This window comes from Astyanax mexicanus, chromosome 3, assembly GCF_023375975.1.
Source record: "Astyanax mexicanus isolate ESR-SI-001 chromosome 3, AstMex3_surface, whole genome shotgun sequence".
NCBI classification, from domain to species: domain Eukaryota; kingdom Metazoa; phylum Chordata; class Actinopteri; order Characiformes; family Acestrorhamphidae; genus Astyanax; species Astyanax mexicanus.
Window position 1 is genome coordinate 8,944,524 of NC_064410.1, and position 21,621 is coordinate 8,966,144.

A 21,621-nucleotide genomic window follows, 5' to 3' on the forward strand; every position below is an offset into this window, starting at 1 on the left:
GAATACTTTTTAAAACCATTTTGCAAGCCACTGTATTATTGAAGCTGATAATGAAACAGCATGAGTGAGGCCCAGTGCACATCAATCTTTAGGAACTCAACTGTGAGTCTTATTATCTCAGTCTAATCTTGTATGATATGAGTTATTTTTATTTCATTTTAAGGCAGATAAGAAGTTTACAGATACAAACAGTAAATGCAATGGTTTATCTGAACTGCAGAGCGATAAACTTCCACTAGGTGTCGCTAAAAGGTAAAACATCGTCTCCCTTTAAAAAAAACTGAACTTAAAGTCAGATTTAAAAGAGTGCATTAAATGTGTGTGTGTGTGTGTGTGTGTGTATTTACATGTTTAAGTATAGTTTACTCGCTGAAATAAAACATTAATAAGTACAAATGGTATTTCTTTACTCGGTCAGAACTGCACGGAGCTGTTGGTGGTGGAGCGCATGCGCAGAGCTGAACTTGGAGCCGATCGAAAGTACCTGGATGTGTTTTTTTTCCTGCGTGATCAACAAATGCCCAATAATGCCCAATAATGGCGAATATTCTCCCCAAACTACAAAGTAAATCTCTCTGTATTTTATTTGTTATATACACTACTGTTTATATAGCAGGGCCGGGGTTCCTGTAGCTTTAAAATGTTTCTAAACGGAACCAAACAGAACCTAAATTTGTTGGCGCGTGTTGTCGAGAACCAGTCGTAAACAGTGTGTTCAGTTTTTACTGTTTTTAAAGAATTTAATGACCTGAAAACTTAGTGTAAAACTCACCATTTTTTAAAAAATCAAATATATGTTTTTGTGTCCTTTTCAACATATTTCACTCGTTTTTAGTCGAGTACAAGTTTTCTGTTTCTGATCAGTTTAGCCCAGACATACTTCTGAATATTGTTACCAAGTTCAAAATTCTATCTAATTAATTCATTAAGCAGCTCATTAATGTTTTTTTTTAGTGAGGGCACTTTTACTAAATCTGGTTGCACCACAAATCTGTTTGTTGTATCTTAATTAGTAATAAGTAACTCACACAAAAAAATAAAATAAACAAACTCCGGAAAGTGGATGTGACTGAATAAATTGGATTAATGTTTTTAACACTATTGTAGATTAATTCTGTTCACTGATATTTAATTGTAAATAAAACAAGACTTGTTTTTACAGTGAGGGCGGAACCGGAGGGTGGTCCTAAAAAAGACCTTCATACCCCCACTGGGAAGAGTAATGTTTATAATCTCAGCAAAACCGTAATATAACCGTAATAAATCCATAATATTTATTGTATTATCACACAGTGTTCAGATAATTACTCAGCTTTGTCAGAAAACACAAACACACAGCAACTAATTACCCAAAAAAATATATAATAATTTTTATATCATGAATTATTGTATTAGAAGAAGCATTGAGACAGACATTTGTGCATTCAGTCTGACCAAGGTTCAAATTGTGTATGTACTCCAGTGTTGAGTATTTTCCTTTTTTCTCTTTTAGCTGAACACAGCAAATATGCTCCTGGTGAGCTGGTGCGGTCTAGCAGCAGTGGAATTGACCGTCCAAACAGTAAGTCACAACAGAATAGTAGACTGTTTATTTTACACTAACTTTATACTGTTATTGAGCCAATCTGTGCCAATTCATGTTCCCAGGAAATGTGCACACAAAATAACTTTAAAATAAATGTTATTATTAAGCATATTGTCTTGTACATTGACCTAATTGCAAAAGTAAGATATGCAATTAAATTTGTTCCCTGTCCCCACTTTCTAACTACAAGCCTTACCATGAAATATAATGAAAAAATGCTTTTTTGCATTATTGTGTGAGTCCAAATCCCATCTATGCTTTTAAAAATATATTTTAATTATAAATCCTTAATGTTTAAGTTTAAATACACATTTTAGTTGTGTCGCTGGGTTTTCACTTAGTCCTGTTACCGTACAACTCTACCCCATCTGAAACATCTGGAACATTCCATAAGTCACATCTACAACAGAAATTTACATCAGCTGGTTCTTTTGAAGATCATGGGAAGACCAAGATTACGTACCTTAATTAGTTTTTTCTGCATATTTGATCTTATTGTATCTATGACTGAGGAGGTCAATCTCAACACTTACTCCTGTTACCTGAAATAATTCTTAGATCTTATTTGTTTATTTTTAAAAACAAATTTTGGGAAAATTACTAGAATGTGCTCAGTGTCCTCATGCTGTTTGCATAGCTGCCATTTAGCTATTTTTCATGTTTTTGCTTATTCTATGCTAAAAACTTATTCCTGTTACTTTAATTCCTGCTCCTTTAATTCCTGTTACTCAAAACATAAAAAGTAAGAGGAATGAGTGCTGTTAACAGAAGTGATTTTTTTGTCATGAATGTTATTTGAACATGCAGTCAACCGTTTCTTTAAAATAAAGACTTTCTTGAGTGAAAATCAAAGAAATTAGTGAACTTGCTTTTAAACATGCTTTTTAAATGTCACATGAGTTGTGTAACCATCTTTGGCTTAGAAACCTAAGAAAAAAAGGCAAAGCTGCCTAATGTACTGTTACTCAGTACATGTTTTGAATAGTTAAATATGTGTGTTATTAGATTCAGAGTTGAAAAAAGAAATTAAGATTAATTTGGAAGAGTTACAACAAGCAAATGGCCCCCATTCAGTGAAATGGCCCTACAGTATTATAACCACCTCTTTGTTTCTACACTCATGATTCATTTTGTAATTTTATAGTAACAGACTGTAGTCCTTGTTTCTATTTCTCTGCATACTTTATTATCCTCATTTAACAATGCTCAAGACCCCCACAGAACAGTCATTATTTGGGTGTAGGTTATTCTCAGCACTGCAGTGACACTGGCATGCTGATGGTGTATGAGGTGTTAGTTTGTGTTGGTAATTTGTGTTAGGGCTGGGCGATATGGATTAAAAACTATATCTCAATATTTTTTTCTGAATTGCGATATACAATATATATCTCGATATTTTTTCATCCCATAAGATAATATCAAAAAGATACTTTTGAGACAAAGCTACATGTACCAAATTTTACATTGGTACTTTTATAATTCAGTGCCGTATCCTGTATATTAGAGTAGCCTAGCAGTTCTAGCAGCATTTTATATAATCAACAACTGAAAGTCATTTCAAATTATACTAATTATAAACACATATATAAATATATTATGTATTATTTATATATATATTAAACAATTCCTCAACTTAAATCTGTTTTTCCACTTAAAGTAGCCTAAAAACAAGGGATATATAAAAAAATAAATTTTGATTTTGGAAAAAGAGCATCTAAAGTGCTTAAGAAAAAGTAAATAAAAAGTGCAGTTTTCTGTAAATCTGGGCTGAAACGGTGTCAGGTCTATTCTGATACCCATGTGAAGGAGGTGATAGGTCAGTTCAGGTTAGAGGTGGTGTGTCTGCTCTAAAGATCAGTGTTTAGTTCAGTGGTGATGCTTCAGAACATGAGACGTCCTGCTCTTTGGCTGAAAAGTCAGGTTCTGCTGTAACTGTGTGTTTTTATAGAGAACAGCGTCTGAATGAGCTTCATATCTCTCCTCTGTGCGCGCCACACTTTATTTAGAACGCAGGTGATTGGTCTTTGAGCACTGCAAAACCTCCGTCAACGGCTAGTAAAGTTCAAAATAAACCCTGTCAAAGTGAACCAGTTCTCAATAGTGGACCAGGTCCGCCTATTACTGGCCCCCTCTCTACAAAATACCTTATTCTGCTGCTCATCTGACTCGCTGAATCAAACCATCTGGAAATGAGCTGTAACGTTAGGTTTCTCTGTCGCCTCTCTCTCTCTCTCTTCATGCTCTCTGCCTGACTGCTGCCTGACTGTGGTGGGGGAGGGGCAGTGTGTTTAGTGAGTGAGGGAGGCGGGGCTAGGTGAAGCTGCACAGAGAGACAGCGGGAGAACCGACGGGGCTCACTTTAACGCAGCGTAGTCTATATCGATATACACAATATTGGCTCGTCTTATATCGCATATGAAAATATATCGATATTTTTTAAATCTCGATATATCGCCCAGTCCTAATTTGTGTTAGTATGAGCTAGCAGTGTCCTATATGAAAACTGGATAATGGGTGTAGAAACAGGGATGTGCTCATAATATTGTGACTTGATTGTGCATAGCGATAGAATTGTACCTATCTGAGGTGCCTGTGTAGTGTTTAGAAGGATGGGCAGTAAACACCCAAAACAGTCCAAGAAATGGGTTTACATTCATTTTCTCTGTATGAACTCAAACCCTAAACATTTTACATTTTAAATGCATTTTAGGTTATGGATTTGTTTTATGCTAAACACAAATTACAAAACTTTCCTAGCATCAAAGAAAGGAGTGTTGTGTGAGTCAGATGGTAATAATAAGTAAAATAAAAAATAAAAGTAGGGTCTACACTTTTCAAACAGACAGTGAAACAGCAGCTCACTCTGTCAGACACATTCTCTTTAGGCCTGATCTGTGTTTAGGTGTACGGGGACAAATTAACGGAAAATCAACGAGAATTGTTAGGTATGGTGCTGGGCTGCCATGAGCCATCAGAAAAGCTTTAGTGCTCCTCAGCATAGATTCTTCTATCTTTGTAACTGTACAGGAAGAATGGAAATCCATTACAGTATTTCCTCAGCTGATGGTTTGATGGTGGTGTGGATTGAACTGACACATGGAGACAGTCCAACGGCTTAAGTCAAAGTCAAAGTTTCTTCCCAGTCACCAGGGGCCTCATGTACTAAAGGTGCGTACGCACAAAAACATTGCGTACGCCATATCTCACGCTCACGGTCAGATGTACTAAATTTGACTTGAACGTGAGAAAGTGCGTTTCCCCACGGCACTTTTGTTTCGGGCATACGCCTGTTTTTTTGTACGTATGTATTGTGTTTTTGTCATTTGGCGACACTTAGAGGCGATGCATCGAAATTACAACTATTAAGATATCCTTTATGCACACGTTGTAGTAAGCCATTATTGGGTAAAATAAAGTAAATTAATCAGACAATTTCATTGGCTTACTGAAATAATCGTTTAACGTGTTTCCACTTAGCCTAGATTATATAAAAATGCATGAAAGTTTGCGCATGAGTTGTTGGAGATGGCAGCGTTGGCATTATTGGAAAATATTGCTAATGACTGGTGGCTTCTTGGTAAGCAACTCATTTAAAGCATTTAAATGAAAGCATTTATTATCCATCTTAGAATAATACATTAAAACAATGGTAATTATTAGTTATTGCGCTACACGTCTTGCAACACTTTTCTTTCTTGACTTGCATATTATACTGTAGCATATTATTATTATTATTATTATTATTATTATTATTATTATGATTATTATAACATTATACTCTGCGTAATTGAGGGAGGAGACATGGCAGGTATGATGTTTTCGTGCACTTGCGCTTGATTTCAAGTTGATTGCGATGTACTAAGAGAAAGTATGTGGGATTCTGCCTACGCACGGTTTGATAAATCTGGATTTTTTTTTTGTGCGTACGGAACTTTTCAGGTCTGAGCGTACGGAACATTTTAGTAAGAAGTCCACGCATGTCTTGGTACATGAGGCCCCTGAGCTCTGTCTAGGAGGAATGTCTAGGGATATTTTTGACTGACACCAAATAATTTTAGATGAATGATGTTCCAACCCTCCAGAACAGATCTGCACTAAGCAATGTTCACACAGCAGGTAAAAGTGGACCAAATCCAATCTTTTACACCATATGTGACACAGATGAGTCGTTTGTGTGGCAGTGTGAACAGCAGAAATACAATCTGACATTTTCTATTGCGATTTGGATCACTGTAATCTGTGATATTGAAATCCGATGTGTATTCAATTTTCAATTCAATACTTTCTGAACAGCCTGATTTTACGTCATGAAGAAGGGAAAATGGACATAAATAGATGTAAAAATGCAGTAAATAAGGGATTCAGTGGTGGGATAATGAGGCAACAGAGCTCATAAATATTTGGACTGATGTCTCTGTTCCAATTATATTAGAAGATCTGTGTTGCAACTGCTTAGTGCAGAAGATGCAGGAGTCTACCACATATTAATAACAGCTCCCTGCAAGGCAGATCAAATCTCCTGGAATCTAGAACGAGTGGCCTGAGAGTAAACACAAACACGCACGCAGGCGACACAGAAAAACCCAAATGCCTGTGGGAAACAGAGGGAGAGAAAGGCACTCCCCTCCCCATATTCATGAAGTGCATGCAAAACAGAGAAGATTCTGATTGGTCTGTTCTCTGCAAAGAATCTGTCAGCAGTGATGGTAGTAACGGTGTTGAAATAAACGCGACTGATCACCCTGCGCTCCAAAATACCACATACCATCACTTCTTTACCACCAAAAATAAACCTCACCCAGAGCCTTCAGCAATCAACTATAAAAATAAAATATACTTAAAAATCTGCACAGTAACTTTAAATTATTATTAGTTATATTTATTCCTGTCAGTTATAAGGATTTATATTTATGTTCAGTACACAAACTAAATAACTGTAGCTTAATATAGCAGACAGGCATTCTGCTGTTTAAGAATTTCAACAGATGCTTATTCTCACTCAAATGCTGGAGTTTTTGAAATGGAAAATTAAAAGAGAAAAGAACTTTCTCTTTAAACATAAATTTATTTGATTTAACTTTGCTATTATTTAACTGAATTTCACTTTTATATCTGAAAAATAAAGCACATTGTCGGCGTCTGGTGCTGTTCGTCAATTATATAACTTAAAACATTTGAAATACACAGAAATATAAAGCTATATGTTAGCATTCATTCTTATCACCAGGGCAAATTTATTAAAATAATAAATATATCAATGAATTAATTAAATTCTCGTCCAGCGCTAAAATGTCGCAGGCACGCAAAGTGGAACTTGGTGCAACGCGCGCGACATTGCGTGCAGAATAACATCTCTCTTCTAAAAAAAAAATTATGTTTTAATAAATAAGGTCGGACAAGTATAGTAAAATTCTTGTTATTAAATTCATTTTAATATTCATATTAAAGCCAACAAATGTACTGATAATTAATCAAGAGAAATCAGACAAAATGCGCTGCACCTCTCTCTCTCTCTCTCTTTCGCAGCGCGGAGCCGAATTCAGCGTGAGGCTATAAATAATATAAAACTCAGTTCAGTTAAATAAAAATAAGTAAGGACCTGTAAGTTAATCAAATATTGTCAAATATAAAGGATAGGTTGAGGTTTTGGTGAGCTGTTTTCAGGATTTGAAACTAAAACCAACCAAAACTGTTATAATTCTGCGCAGAAAGCCTGTGATTGTTTTAAATAAGATTTTTTTAATGGATTGTTGTTTTTGTCCATTCTTTTGTTTTGTTTATATATACATTTTTCCTTTGAGTGTGGTTTGGTTTGTTTAATGTTTATCCACAGACGCGTATTGGGTTTTTCCGGGGTTTTTTTTTCAGTATTACAAGTCTTAGTAATTTTCTTTGGTCGTGTGGAGTTTTTCGTTTCTTATTTTTTTTTATTCATTAGATTATATTTTTGTCAACATTTTTTGTTTAGTTTCGTTTGTTATTTTTCTAATAATAATAGTCATTACATCATTTATTTTCTTTTGTTCATTTTTGTTTACGGGGCAAAGTAACGCAATAGTTACTTTTACTGGTACTGTTAATTTTTTGGAAAAGCAACTAGTAACTATAACTAATTACTTTTTCAAAGCAACACTGTCTGTGAGTCAGTCAATCAGTTTTTAGTGTGGGCGGGCAGTGTTTTTACCCCTCCTGGACGGGATGGGTTCAGTAAGAGAAGGAGCATCATGGCTCCCATTAAAACTCATTTCACCTCTGACTACTTTAAAGTATATCCATGCCTGGTGAAAGTAAAAAAACAATGAAAGTCTTACCTGCTGTACAGTTTTTAATAATGATTTTAGCATTGACCACAGGGGACTAAATGATTGCTAAAGGCATGCTAAAGTGAGTTAATGTGGGTCAAGTCCTGGTCTGGGGGTACCGCCCTGAATAAAATGTTTGCAACTTGGGATGTCTGTTAGTGTTCCTAACAGACATACAGCAAGTCGTAGGCATAGAATTAAGTCATCACTTAAATTAAGGCATCACTGCCTGTATCTGCTCATCATATGAACTTACTTTACAGGGCCTTGTGCAATGTCTCAACTCTGTAACTATATCACAGTCTTCTGCTTCTCTTCCTGACAGTCTTTTCTGACTTCTTTTTCAATTTTTTAACAGTGTCTCTGAGGACAATGGTGTTGGTGGGGAAGACTGGCAAAGGAAAGAGCTCCTCTGGAAACACCATCCTTGGCCGAAATGCTTTCAAATCTGCCACAAGCAGCATCTCCGTCACAGGAGAGTGCAGGAAGGAGACTGGAGAGGTGGCTGGGAGAAAGATTATAATGGTGGACACTCCGGGTCTGTTTGATACAGATCTCTCTGAAGAAGAAGTGACGGAAGAGCTCAGTAAGTGCATTAACATAACGTCTCCAGGACCCCACGCCATCATCTTGACCATAGAGCTCAGACCTTTCACCAAAGAGGATCTCCAAACTGTGGAGAAGATCAGAGATGTTTTTGGAAAGAAAGCAGACAAATACACCATCATCCTCTTCACTCACGGAGATCACCTGACAGGTGGTATGGGTATTGATGGGTATGTCAAACGACGTGCCAATGATGAACTCCGTCAGGTCATCCAGCAGTGTGGTAAGAGGTACCACGTCTTTGACAACACAAAAATGAACGATCGCTTACAGGTTGTGGATTTCTTAGACAAAGTGGAGGAGATGGTGGTCCGTAATGGAGGCGAGTGCTACACTAACAGTGTGCATAAGGATGTTGAAAAAGGCTCAAAGAAAAGGAAGAAGAATTAAAGAAACATCACAAGAAGAATCTGGAGGAGCAGAAATTGAAGCTGGAATCCAAGTTCAGTGAGGAAAAGAGGAAACTAGAAGATTTGAAAGTATCTGGGGAGGAAAAAAAAAGGAAAAGTAAAGAACTGGAACTTTTAGAAGAACGGAAGAACAGGGTTATGATTGAGTATGAACGGTATTATAATGAGAAGATCACAGAAAGCAGACAAGAGGCCGAACAAACAGTGTTCTGAGTTTGTATTGTATAAAGTGTATATAGAGACCTTATGTAAAGGGGATTACTGTAAATCATTGTAATTTGTAGTGTCATGACATTGTAATAAATCTGTTTTTAACTTTTGGGAAAATCCAAAACACATTTGAAGAAAAATTGCCCCATAGATGTGAAGAAACTGAGTAATTGGAAGCTAGACCCAATTAAGACCAGTCAAAGCAATGTTCTTCGTGTAATATGACAATTGCTGTAGACATGCCTACTACTGGCTTTTCTGAAACTTCAACTAAAAAAAACATACACAACAGTAAAACTGACTGATCAAATTTTTCTTGAAGCCCTAAAAACAGGCTTGTAAAGAACAACACACAGCAGAATATCTGAGACCTCATTAGCTTTGGAGGTGTTAAAGGATCTGCAGTGTTTTTCACTGTTGAATTCAGTGAAAGTTAATTCTGCAGCCATTTACTGCAACATCTTTACAATTACAGTAAGTTTAGCTCATTTCAAGGAGTAAGGTCTGTTAGTGCACACAGTCTCATGAAAAATATATTTTTTCTATATATTTTTATCATATATAGATAGCATATTTTTAATTTAAAGGTGTGCAGTTAAAGTAGATTGCTCAACCTTATATGACAGTACACTCTGGTTAATTAAATTTACTCATCAAATAATAATCAAAAGGAGAATGCTTTCATAAAAAAATAAAAAAAACATCCTGTTTCTTTAGTGTTTTGTACTTTCATTTTTAGCAACTTAATGCAATGTGAAAGAATATGTTTTGTTAATACGAGTTTTGTCCTATTGTATAATGTGTTATTTTCGAATAAATAAATATTCAGAATATATATTGCGTACTTAAAATGTTATCCAGTTTTACTTAATGAGATCTGTATGTATCTCTATGTAACTATTGGTAGAACTTTTATATGTGCAGTATTTCATTTTGGCTAAGGTAGGTTTCAAGGCCTCTTTTTCAAAGTTTATTTAGTATTTTGTGGACTATCTGACATATTTGTGTGGATTCACAGGGGCTGACTATTGTACCTTTACAAGAAAAAAAGACATGGCTCCTGTTTTAAGACAATGAAACTAGTCTAATGCACAGACAATTAGACTAATATTTTATTATGAAAGCTATGTAACAAATAAATTCAGTTAACAAAAATATTAAATAGTTTTTTATTTCAATTCAATTGAAAGCATGTATGTAATATTTCATATTTAATATTGACCTTTTTATTTTATAAACCATCCATAAACAGTACAAAAAACATGATTAAAAGGTGTTCTAAATCACATTATATTAGAAAAGAATTAGCTGTTACTTCTTACTTTTTTCCAGTGCAGTGGGTGGGGCTAAGTTATCTGTATGAAAATGAACTGTCTTGTTACTGGATATGACAGTGTAAATATTGGGGCTTTAATGGGTTTTAGATGATATATATATATTTTACAATAAAAAAAGAAAGAGTCACAAGTGATCAAGTGATAGGTGTCCGCGGACCTTCTAACCAATGGGGATTAAGCTCTGTCGTCATCAGGGCGTCTCTCCGTTTCCGGCCCCAGGCTGGAGCTACGTCACTTCCTGCCCCAGCGTGGAGCTGCCCCCAGTTGGAGCTCGCCCAGCCGTCTGCAGCCAGGTCTTCTTGTTTGGAAGGGAAAAGCTAGGAGGCCTGTACACACACTCACACGCACATACACAGCAAGCCCCCCTTTCTCTCCACATACAAACACCTGTTGACCAATCCTGCCTTAGAGCAAGGGTAGGACCGCCTATCTAATTAATATACAAATGCAGAAATGAATAAATAAATCAATGCAGAAATATGGTAATACAATTAATACATGAAGAAATGTGGAAATAAATGAATAATTGCAGAAATATGTAAATAAATAAATGTAGAAACAAACATAAATAAATGCAGAAACACCCCCCAAATAAAGGTTCATGCATGGAAACAGATTCTTGATATAATTTTAAATGTGTACTATTTCGTAATAAAATGTTTTTTATTAATTTATTTTCTTATCTATACAGTTATTTATGCATTTATTTATTTGATTATATGTTTATTATTTATTTGTGCATTTATTTGACATTTTATGTCCTCCGTAATAAAGTAACTTGTAAGTTACTTTTGAGATCAAGAAATCCATAAAGTAAAGTTACTTTTTAAAGGAGCAATCAGTAATCAGATTACTTTTCCATAGTAACTATGCCACCACTGGTTACAGCAAATATAGTGTGCTAAAACGTTCTATTCCTTCACAGTTCAGATGTTAAAGCTGAAAAAAGAACAGCATGAGTGAGGCACGATGTACAGCAATATTTAAGAACCCAATTGTCAGTCTTAATACAAACAGCCTAATCTTAAAGGATAGTAAGAAGTAGCAAATGATAAAACACATTGTCAACTACCACTATGTGTCGCTGAAACATCGTCTCTCTTGAAAAGTTCTGAAATTAAATAACTTTAAATAAGGGGGGAGGTGGGCGCATATGCAGAGCTGAACTTGAATCGAAAGCACCTGGATGCGTTTTCTTCATGCGTGATCAACAAATGCCCAAATGGCGAATATTCCCCCCAAACTACGAGGTAAATATCTCTGTATTTCTTTAATTAAATACACTACTGTTTATATAGCAGGGCGAGGGTTCCTGTAGCTTTAAAATATTTCTAAACGGGACAACACGGATTATTTGTTGGTGCGTGTTGTCGAGAGCCAGTCGTAAACAGTGTGTCCAGTTTTTACTCTTTTTAAAGAATTTAATGACCTGAAAACTTAACGTAAGGCTCAGTCATTTTTTAAATCAAATATACCCTGTTTTGTGTCCTTTTTGACTCATTTCACTCGTTTTTAGTCTTTCCTGTTCGTCTGTGCTTCCTGATAAGTTAAATTAAGTCAAATTAGCTCATAAGAGCCCAGACATACTTCTGAATATTAATACCAAGTTTCAAATTATATCTAATAAATTCAGTAAGCAGCTCATTGATGTTTTTCTTACTGTAGTCACAATCCTGATGTATATCTTACATGTTCTTATTTACTATTTTATTAAATAATGCAATTACTTGTAAATCTAAATTTATAACGTTATTTTATTAGCAATAGAGCACAGAACCAGTGTTAATTTTGACAAGACATTTTTATATAGTTTTAGTCATAGTCTTGTGACGAAAATGACATTTAGTTTTAGTCATAATTTAGTCATCTGAAATGTTTTTAGTTTCAGTCGACTAAATATCACAAGACTATAGTCGACTAAAACTTCAATTAATCGACTACAATATAATTGGTGAAAATGTAAATGTTGTTTCATCAGTTCCCTTGAATTATGAACTATACACGTATACTAAATGAAACATTTATTAACCAGTTGTGTAATATTATTATATTATGTTTGAATGTGAAATATATTTAAGTTTATATATTATTTAACATATAATATTATTGTAGGTGTGTGACAGTAAATATTTTAAATTTAAACTTTTATTCTAGAAATCAGGTTATAATTAAATGTATGGAATGTAAAAGCCTTACTTGGAATGGTTAAATAGTTTGAACAGAGCTGTAGACACATTCACACACTGTTCTCAGGATGTACTGAGAGACTTCATGAGTTAAAGAGAGAAACTTATGAGAAAGTGCTGTAAGGAACTTTTTTACACAGGCTTCTGGGTTCATAGATTCACTTATTTTATTGTTATATTTTCGCTACATATTTTTTTCTATTTCTACTGACCTGTTGCTGCTGTCATCACTAGCCATATGTTTTTTTTCTACTGTGGGAGTAAACAGATCTGATCTTAATGAGTGAGTTCTTCCTAACTTGTTCCTACCTTTCACAAAACTAAATCATTCTGATTGGATGACTACCCCACTTGTCCCGCCTCTCTACATACGCTAAAGTAGCAGTGATTGGATCTCTTCCTAACTTGTCCCTACCTTTCACAAAGTTAAATCAGTTCTGATTGGATGTCCTCCATGCCAAACATTGTCGTCTGGTTTTTATTCGTGCTGGAAAAATAAGTTGTAATAAAAAGAAACAGCTGGAGGGGTGATTAGCCGGGTATAAAAAGATAATTTCAAAATTAAATTTTCAAAAATGTGCAGAGGTTCACCAATCTGCCAGAAACTGCATCTTTAAAATTTCAGAAAAATTTTCCTTAATGTAAAATTGCAAAACGTTTGTATGTTCCATCATCTACGGTTTATAATATCTAATAGAACAGATATAGAAAAGATTTAAAGAGATCTTTAGGTCTTGGGTGCACCAATTTTACTTAAATTCCTTTTTAGATTTGTGTGTAAAATCTCTTCTAAGTCTTGGAACACACTAGTTATTAAACTATCCCTTTTATATTTAGATTTTCAGATTTATCTATCTGGTTGTACCACAGATCTGTTTGTTGTGCCTTAACTAGTTGTATCTAACTCACACAAAAATTAAATAAACTCCTGAAAGTGGATGTAACTAAATAAGGGGAATTTATATTTTTAGCACTAAGGAGATTCATTCTGTTTACTAATACTTAATTGTAAATCAAACAAGCCATGTTTTTACAGTGAGGACTGAACTGGAGTGTGGTCCTAAAAAAGACCTTCATACCCCCACTGGTAAGAGTAATGTTGTTTGTAATCTTTTCAAACATCCCATAATATTTATTGCATTATCACACAGTGTTCAGAGAATTACACTGTTTTGTCAGAAAACACAAACACACAGCAAATAATTATCACAAAAAACATCTAATAATTTATGTATCATGAATTATTGTATTAGAGGAAGCATTGAGGCAGCACACTTGTGCATTTAATCTGACCAAGGTTCAAACTTAACACTGAAACTTTTCTCTAGGGTTGTTCAAATTATTATCACTTGTCTGGAGACAGGTGAATGGGTGAAACATTTTAAAGGTGCACGTTTTTTAAAGGGATAGTTCGGTATTTTTGACATGAGTCTGTATGGCATCATCATAACCAGTGTCGTGCATCCACACTGACTTACCCCCCACAGCGTCCTGTGAGCCGAGTTCTTGTCCAGTTTAGGTCAAAGCGAAAGTAGTCCGGCATGTTTGCTGGGGTCAGGAAAATAACTCCTTTTTCTTCCCAAAGCAGTACGTGTTCAAAAGAGTGATTTATTTACATCACAAAAAACTAACCCTGCAAAAGTCACGCCTCGTAAATCACTTGGGTCCTACTTTCTCTCATTTCGTATCAGTGCGCGTCATTCTGACAGCGAGCTGCGCACGCGTCAACTTGTTCTGTGTTTTGTCAGTGCTTAGCAGCTGTGTTCAGACTAGCAACGCAAACGAGCTAACTTTAGGGAGAAGTCTGCGCGCATTGATATGGAACGAGAGAAAGTAGGACCCAAGTGATTTACGAGGCGTGACTTTTGCAGGGTTAGTTTTTTGTGATGTAAATAAATCACTCTTTTGAACACGTACTGCTTTGGGAAGAAAAAGGAGTTATTTTCCTGACCCCAGCAAACATGCCGGACTACTTTCGCTTTGACCTAAACTGGACAAGAACTCGGCTCACAGGACGCTGTGGGGGGTAAGTCAGTGTGGATGCACGACACTGGTTATGATGATGCCATACAGACTCATGTCAAAAATACCGAACTATCCCTTTAAGTAAAACAAATAAGAATATAATAAGGGGCATCACTGTTTTTATTTTCTGTTTGTAATACTGTAGATGAATCTACTGGGTTCAGTATACACTCCAGTGTTCTCTCTTTCTCTCTTAGGTGAACACAGTGAATATGCTCCTGGTAAGCTGGTGCGGTCTAGCAGCAGTGAAATTGAACAACCAAACAGTAAGTCACAACAGAATATTATTATAATATTTTACATTACCTTTTTACTGTTTATACAGTCGAGTCACAGTCTTATAACCACCTGTTTTTTCTACACTCATGATTAATTTTGTAGTTCCATATTTACAGACTGTAGTCTTTGTATCCATTTCTCTGCTTTTTTTATTATCTTAATTTTACTCTGTTCTTCAACAATGCTCAGGACCACCACAGAGCAGCTATTATTTGGGTGTGTGTTATTCTCAGCACTGCAGTGACACTAGCATGCTGAAGGTGTATGAGGTGTTAGTGTGTACTGTGCTGGTATGAGCTAGCAGTGTCCTATATGATAAGTGGAGCCTGAAAAACTGGTTAATGGGCGTAGGAACAAGGAAATTACTTGTTTTGTATTGTGACTTGATTGAGCATAAAGAAAGAATTGTACCTAAGAATTGGGTTTACATTCATTTTCTCTGATTTTTTTTACGCTAAACACAAATTACAAAACTTTCCTAGCATCAAAGAAAGGAGTGTTGTGTGAGTCAGATGGTAAAAGTAAAATAAAAAATAATAAAAAAAGTAGGGTCTACACTTTTCAAACAGGCAGTGAAACAGCAGCTCACTCTGTCAGACACATTCTCTTTAGGCCTGATCTGCGTTTAGGTGTACGGGGACAAATTAAAGGAGAATCGTTAGGTATGGTGCTGGGCTGCCATGAGCCACCAGAAGAGCTTCATTGCTCCTCAGCATAGATTCTTCTGTGACACATGGAGACAGTCAACGGCTTAAGTCAAAGTCAAAGTTTCTTTACATTCATCAGATCTCTGTCTGGTGTTTTATTGTAATATTTATAGTTTCTGTAGGAAAGCGAAGGAGCGGTAGATAATCAGACGTGAATATTTTTTTTCCGCTTTGCGTCCATTTAAATTGTGCTTTCGATACGTTCTTCCTCTCTGGCGGACGGACACACGGAAGAGTGCAGGCCAAAGGCGGGCTGTGACTAAACGGTAAACATTTCCTGATTAACAGAGATAATAATATTTAGTAAAAACTCAATAATGCGATAATATTTAACTTTATATGCTGGTTATGTGTGTGTTTTATTGTTGCGGTTGTATAAACCGAGCTTATTAGAGTGCTTTTTCCCTGTAGAAGTGTAGCGTTAGCGTTATGGGTGTTGATCTGTGTCATCGCTGCTGCTGAATCAGCTTCAAAACTAGAGAATATTGTGATATTTATTATTTTATACTAGTTTTTTTTTGTTGTTGTTTCTGTGTTGTTTTGTTCCTCACTGTTTCACAGTCTTAAAGTCATAAACAGGAGTTTCTGAAGACGAGTTGTGCTAAAGTGGCCACCTAGCATTAGCTAACACAGAGGCTACTAGAGAATAAAACTCTTAACACAGAAGCTACACTGCTCATTACTAAAGCCAGTAAGATGGGTTTACTTACTCGTCCTGTTTGGGATCCAGTTGAGGCTAAAATTAAGCTGTTCGGTGAAGAGCTACCTGAAGGCATTAATTTAATATTGGCATTCTGTGCACAGATATCGGCAATAATCATTCAACCAATGTTTTTACATTCTGCCATACCCCACAGAATGATACGTTTTGGTACGGTTGATGGAAAAAAATCAAGAAGCTGGGTATTCTGTATAGCCTCACCTTAATTAACTTCATAACAACAATGGAACTGCATTATAATCATGTTCTGTATTTTGGGATGGAATGTTGTAATGGGACTCGAGCTCTTTTATTAAATGCTTGAAACCAGGGTTCTCTTCTACTGTCATCATGAGAGGTTCCATCTTTTGGATCTTGTTGGAACAAACAAACAATGATCTTTATTAAGAACAAAAACAACAGCATTAGTTACTGCTTACACTACAAATAGTTTTTCTTAAGCAAATCACTTGAGAGAGAGAGGGCGAGAGAGTGACGAAGAGACAGCACAAATTCAGAGTGAGAGAGGCAGTACGAGCGCATAACCATGCGTTCCCACTGGACAGGCGACCATTCATGTCTTATGTCTATTTCAGCGCAGCGATGGGCACAACACTCCTGTGAGCATTAGTTCTGCATTACATTCATTGGTTTCACAAGAGTCCTATACCTGTACCGTGTATTCTTCATGCATTTACGCAAACCAACCGTGACCCCTGTACCGTGACGGTTTCTTAAAGAATTCACGTACCGTTACACCCCACTTAATACAGTCTGATTTCTGTATGGTGTAACAGAAAGAAGTCAAAAGTTTGAATTTCCTGATGTGTGTGTGTGTGTATATATATAAAAATTGTATTTATTTATTTATTTATTTATTTTTTCCCCAAATGGTTAGGACACTCAAATGTTTTTCTTCAGCTGTAGCAGCAGCAGTACAAGAACAGAAATGTACAGGATAGAGTACATGTACATGGAGTCTTCAATTAGTTCTTCAAACAAACTCGTCCAAAAGGTTATATAGAGTTGACAGCAAGTCTTTCAGATATTCCAACCAATTTGGCAAAAAAAAAAACTAGATCTGCTCACTCTGAGTAATGATGTTCATTTTTTTTCTCTCACCTGAATCTGCTCTTTACTTTGGAAAAATAACCCACTTGGAAAGAAATAAGAGACCACTTAAAAATGATGAGTCAATTTGATTTTACCAAATTGAAAACCTCCGGAATGTAATCAAGAGGAAGATGGATGATCACAAGCCATCAAACCAAACTGAACTGCTTGAAATTTTGCACCAGGAGTGGCATAAATTTATCTAAAGCAGTGTGTAAGACTGGCGGAGGATAACATGCCAAGATGCATGTGTGATTAAAACTATTCCAAAAAATATTAATTTCTGGACTCTTAAAACTTTATGTACAGACATTCTTTACATTTACAGGTCTGAAAGCTCTGCATCTTTTTGTTATTTTAGCCATTTCTCATTTTCTACAAGTAAATGCTTTAAATGACAATTTTTTATTTGGAATTCTGGAGGAATGTTGTTCGTAGTTTATAGAATAAAACAACAATGTTCATTTTACTCAAACATAAACCTATAAATAGCAAAATCAGAGAAACTGAATCCAGCAGAGGTGTTAGAAAGTCAGAAACCGAAGGGGCCTCTAAATTTTTCCCAGAGCTGAATGTAGTGAAGTAAAAGTGGAAGTAGGAAAAAAAATTATAATCCAGTAAATACAGCATTTTAGTACTTCAGTACAGTAGTGAAGTAGTTCTACTTACTTACTTCTTTACCTTATCTCTGCAGTACCGGACAGTGTGGGAATGTATGATCATATAACCTTAGAATGTAAAGAATGTAGGAGTGCTGGATCAGTACTGTCAGATACTGTTTTGGCTTCTACAGGTTTCTTTCATCCAGTTTAACAATTTAAATGCATTAAAATGGGCTCTTATGGTTTAAATTGTAAGACACATCAGCCCACATACTAATGCATTATAAGTTGTGCAGTGTTATTAAGCAGTTAGATGTTTTAAACATCACATTTCATTTTGTACAGACATTATTACAATGACATCATTTGAATTTTGGTTCATTTTAAATGAATAGAAATGTTTAAATCCTCTGTATAATACTTAGTGGAAAGTGATGTGGAAAAATAATGCCTCATAACGCATAAAAGGCACTGCAATATGGCTTTTTTGTGTGGTGTTTTTGAGCTTTCAAACTGAAAATATGAAACAGTACCAAATAAAAAATTCTATTAGAACTAATAGAGTAAGAGAACTAGAATAATTAGCTTTTTATTTAATCATTGCATTGTGCTACATTCAAACAAATAATAATGCTCTCTAAACACTCAAGTTCATCATAATAATTATAGTTGCATCTTGCGTACAATTATACATGTACCTTTTATTTCTGTGATCATAATTTTTTGTGTTATTACCATCATTCTTTCAACATTCTGATCTGTGTCTCATTTACTTTTAGATTTAAGGCTGGCCTAATCTGTGTAAACAGAAAAACAAATGGAAATAAAACACTGAAACACACATTGTGAAGACACAGTGAGAACCCGTACTCACAGAAGATTCGTGCAGCGATAATCAGAAATGGCGTGCAAACGTGATAAATCTCTGCCTCACTTTAATTTAATCCTGCTGGGGAAATCAGGAGTTGGGAAAAGTGCCACAGGAAACACTATCCTCGGACGAGTGGCTTTCAACTCTGAGTTAAGCTCCACACCCGTAACTCAGGAGGTACAGATGGAGAGAGTGGTTATTGATGGGGTCAGCATTGATGTGTACGACACACCAGAATTATTTAACACAGAAACAAGCAACGAGGATGTGATGAAGAAATGCCGGTCTGTGCTTCCGTTAGACGGCCCTGTTCCCACGGTGTTCCTGCTGGTGATTCCAGCAAAAAGATTAACTCCAGAGAACAAACGTGCTGTTGAAGCAATCCAGAAAACCTTAGGACAAAGGTTTCTAAAGAACACCTGGATCCTTTTCACCAGAAGAGATGACCTAGAAAAAGAAAATAAATCAGTACAGAGGTTTATTGAAAACGTAACAAACCTCAAACTGTACTTGGAGAAATGTAACAACAGGTACCACTCCTTCAACAACAACAACTTTAAGGATCGTGGGCAGGTTAAAGAATTATTGGACAAAATAAGTAAGTGTTAAAACATTATTATTTTGTTGGTCTGTCATAAAAATGAATAATTGATATTCATTTGTTATAGCCTTTTACACATCTTAATTTTTATATTTTTATTGTTATTTTTATTATTATTATTATTATTGTGTTTTTCTAATCAAGGAGAAGAAGTGAAATTGAGATCACCATCTTGGAACATTATCTTACTGGGGAAATCGGGGACTGGAAAAAGTTCTTCAGCAAACACCATTTTGGGTCGGCCACAGTTTACTTCAAAAACAGGTCACAGATCAGTAACACTCAGAACTCAGAAGGAAAATGTAACGATACGTGACCTCAGGATTAATTTGTTTGACACTCCTGGACTCTCCAACACTGTGATCAGAGATGAAGAGGTTATGCAGGAATACCGATGCCTCTCACTGTTTGCAGACTCAGTTCCCACAGTATTTCTGCTGGTGTTGAAAGCAGAAAGACCAACTCAAGAGGACATGAGAACTGTTCAAGAGATCGAGAACCTTTTAGGAGATCAGCTCCTCCAGCACACCTGGATCCTCTTCACCAGAGGAGATAATCTGGAGAGGGAAAGACTGTCAGTAGAGGCGTTCATTCAAGGTTCAAACTACCTCAGACAAGTTGTACAGAGATTTGGTAACAGGTACCACATCTTCAACAACAAGATACACAATCCTGATCAAGTATGGAAATTACTGGACAAAATAGACACTTCACCACTGATGATGGGTAAGCTTTCAAGTAAATATATGGAAGTTTAGAGAGAGTTTGATGTTAAACTATTCAATGTAGAACAACTTGTGTGCTATTCAGCCCACTAGTGAACCTATGGTTGTGGTCTTAGTTTTATATTAAATGTTGTTGATGTTAAAATGGTGGTGAATCCAAACAAATACAGTTTCTTTAGGGACTATTATACCAGGCGACACCCTACATTCATACATTTACAGTTAATGGATTAAAAAAACTTTTTTCAGATCTAAAATCTTTCCACAACTCTGGTAAAACAGTAAGTTGGCTAATAGGCAGTGTATTCATAAGCATTTTGTTTAATACGTTTCATTGGTTAGCTTTTAGAGCTTCTGATGGTCTGCTTCTATTCAATGGCATGTTACACTATTCTGATTGGGTAAGATTGTGAAGAACACTCGGTTTTCCTCCAATCCCTTTTGGGGTGGATTTCAGAGACCCTGATTAAAGCTAATCCTGGACTTTTCCAACTCCAGAATTTCTAATTACGTTTCCATTAATGCCGCAGAGATCCACAGAGTCCACAACCAAATGTTTTCCCATTGCAGGAAATCAGCCATGAATGATTTTTCTTAACCTTTCAATAAAGCTGAAAATTTGCTAGTGATTAGTTATGTTACCACTTGTCCTAAAATTGTTTAATTTATGTTTTGGGATAGTTCTTACAATTTCCCTACAATTTCCCTTGTTTCCTTGTTTAGGAGAAATTATGAAAATGACTTTGACTCTAAAGGACAACCCACCAACATGGAATCTTTTTCTACTGGGGAAGTCGGGGGCTGGAAAAAGTTCTTCAGCAAACACTCTTTTGGGTCGGACGGAGTTTACTTCCAAATCTGGGTTTAGTTCAGAAACACTCAGAACTCAGAAGGAAAATGTAACGAAGCGTGACATCAGTATTAATTTGTTTGACACTCCTGGACTCTCCAACACTGTGATCAGCTATGAGGAGGTTATGCAGGAATACCGATGCCTCTCACTGTTAGCAGACTCAGTTCCTACAGTATTTCTGCTGATGTTGAAAGCAGAAAGACCAACTCAAGAGGACATGGAAACTGTTAAAAAGATCGAGAACCTGTTAGGAGATCAGCTCCTCCAGCACACCTGGATCCTCTTCACCAGAGGAGATGATCTGGAGAGAGAGAACCTCACTATAGAACAGTTTATCGACGACACAGAGGAGCTGAAGAGGGTTGTACAGAGATTTAGGAGGAGGTTCCATGTTTTCAACAACAAGATATACAATCCTGATCAAGTCAGAAGACTGATAGAGAAAACATCAATGTGTTACTGAGCTTCGGTACTTAGATGTAAGTAGATTTATAATCTTTTGTATTTCA

The 21,621-nt window shown here is 35.9% G+C and overlaps 1 protein-coding gene and 1 pseudogene across 2 annotated transcripts; both read left to right on the forward strand.

The window, feature by feature from the left end:
• The first annotated feature begins 1,525 nt into the window (after nt 1-1,525).
• Nucleotides 1,526-9,116, forward strand: LOC125799292 (GTPase IMAP family member 7-like; annotated as a pseudogene).
• A 2,502-nt stretch (nt 9,117-11,618) lies between these two features.
• Nucleotides 11,619-21,585, forward strand: LOC125799320 (GTPase IMAP family member 8-like). 2 transcript variants are annotated; one of them, XM_049475805.1, is made up of 6 exons: nt 11,619-11,700; nt 13,673-13,723; nt 14,859-14,927; nt 18,842-19,531; nt 19,679-20,260; nt 20,983-21,585. In XM_049475805.1, the coding sequence occupies exons 4-6, from the start codon at nt 18,964-18,966 to the stop codon at nt 21,573-21,575; spliced, it is 1,743 nt and encodes a 580-aa protein (XP_049331762.1). In that variant the 5' UTR covers nt 11,619-11,700; nt 13,673-13,723; nt 14,859-14,927; nt 18,842-18,963; the 3' UTR covers nt 21,576-21,585. The 2 variants fall into 2 exon arrangements, with proteins under 2 accessions (XP_049331762.1, XP_049331763.1); XM_049475806.1 differs by lacking the exons at nt 11,619-11,700; nt 13,673-13,723; nt 14,859-14,927 and adding an exon at nt 15,747-15,913.
• The last annotated feature ends 36 nt before the right edge of the window (nt 21,586-21,621 follow it).

Excerpts from the sequence above, each read along its gene's own strand:
- LOC125799320 (XM_049475805.1), top strand. The coding sequence starts at position 18,964 with ATGGCGTGCAAACGTGATAAATCTCTGCCTCACTTTAATTTAATCCTG. Across the intron at positions 19,532-19,678 it reads AGAATTATTGGACAAAATAA|GAGAAGAAGTGAAATTGAGA; the intron begins GTAAGTGTTAAA and ends TTTCTAATCAAG. Across the intron at positions 20,261-20,982 it reads CACTTCACCACTGATGATGG|GAGAAATTATGAAAATGACT; the intron begins GTAAGCTTTCAA and ends TTCCTTGTTTAG.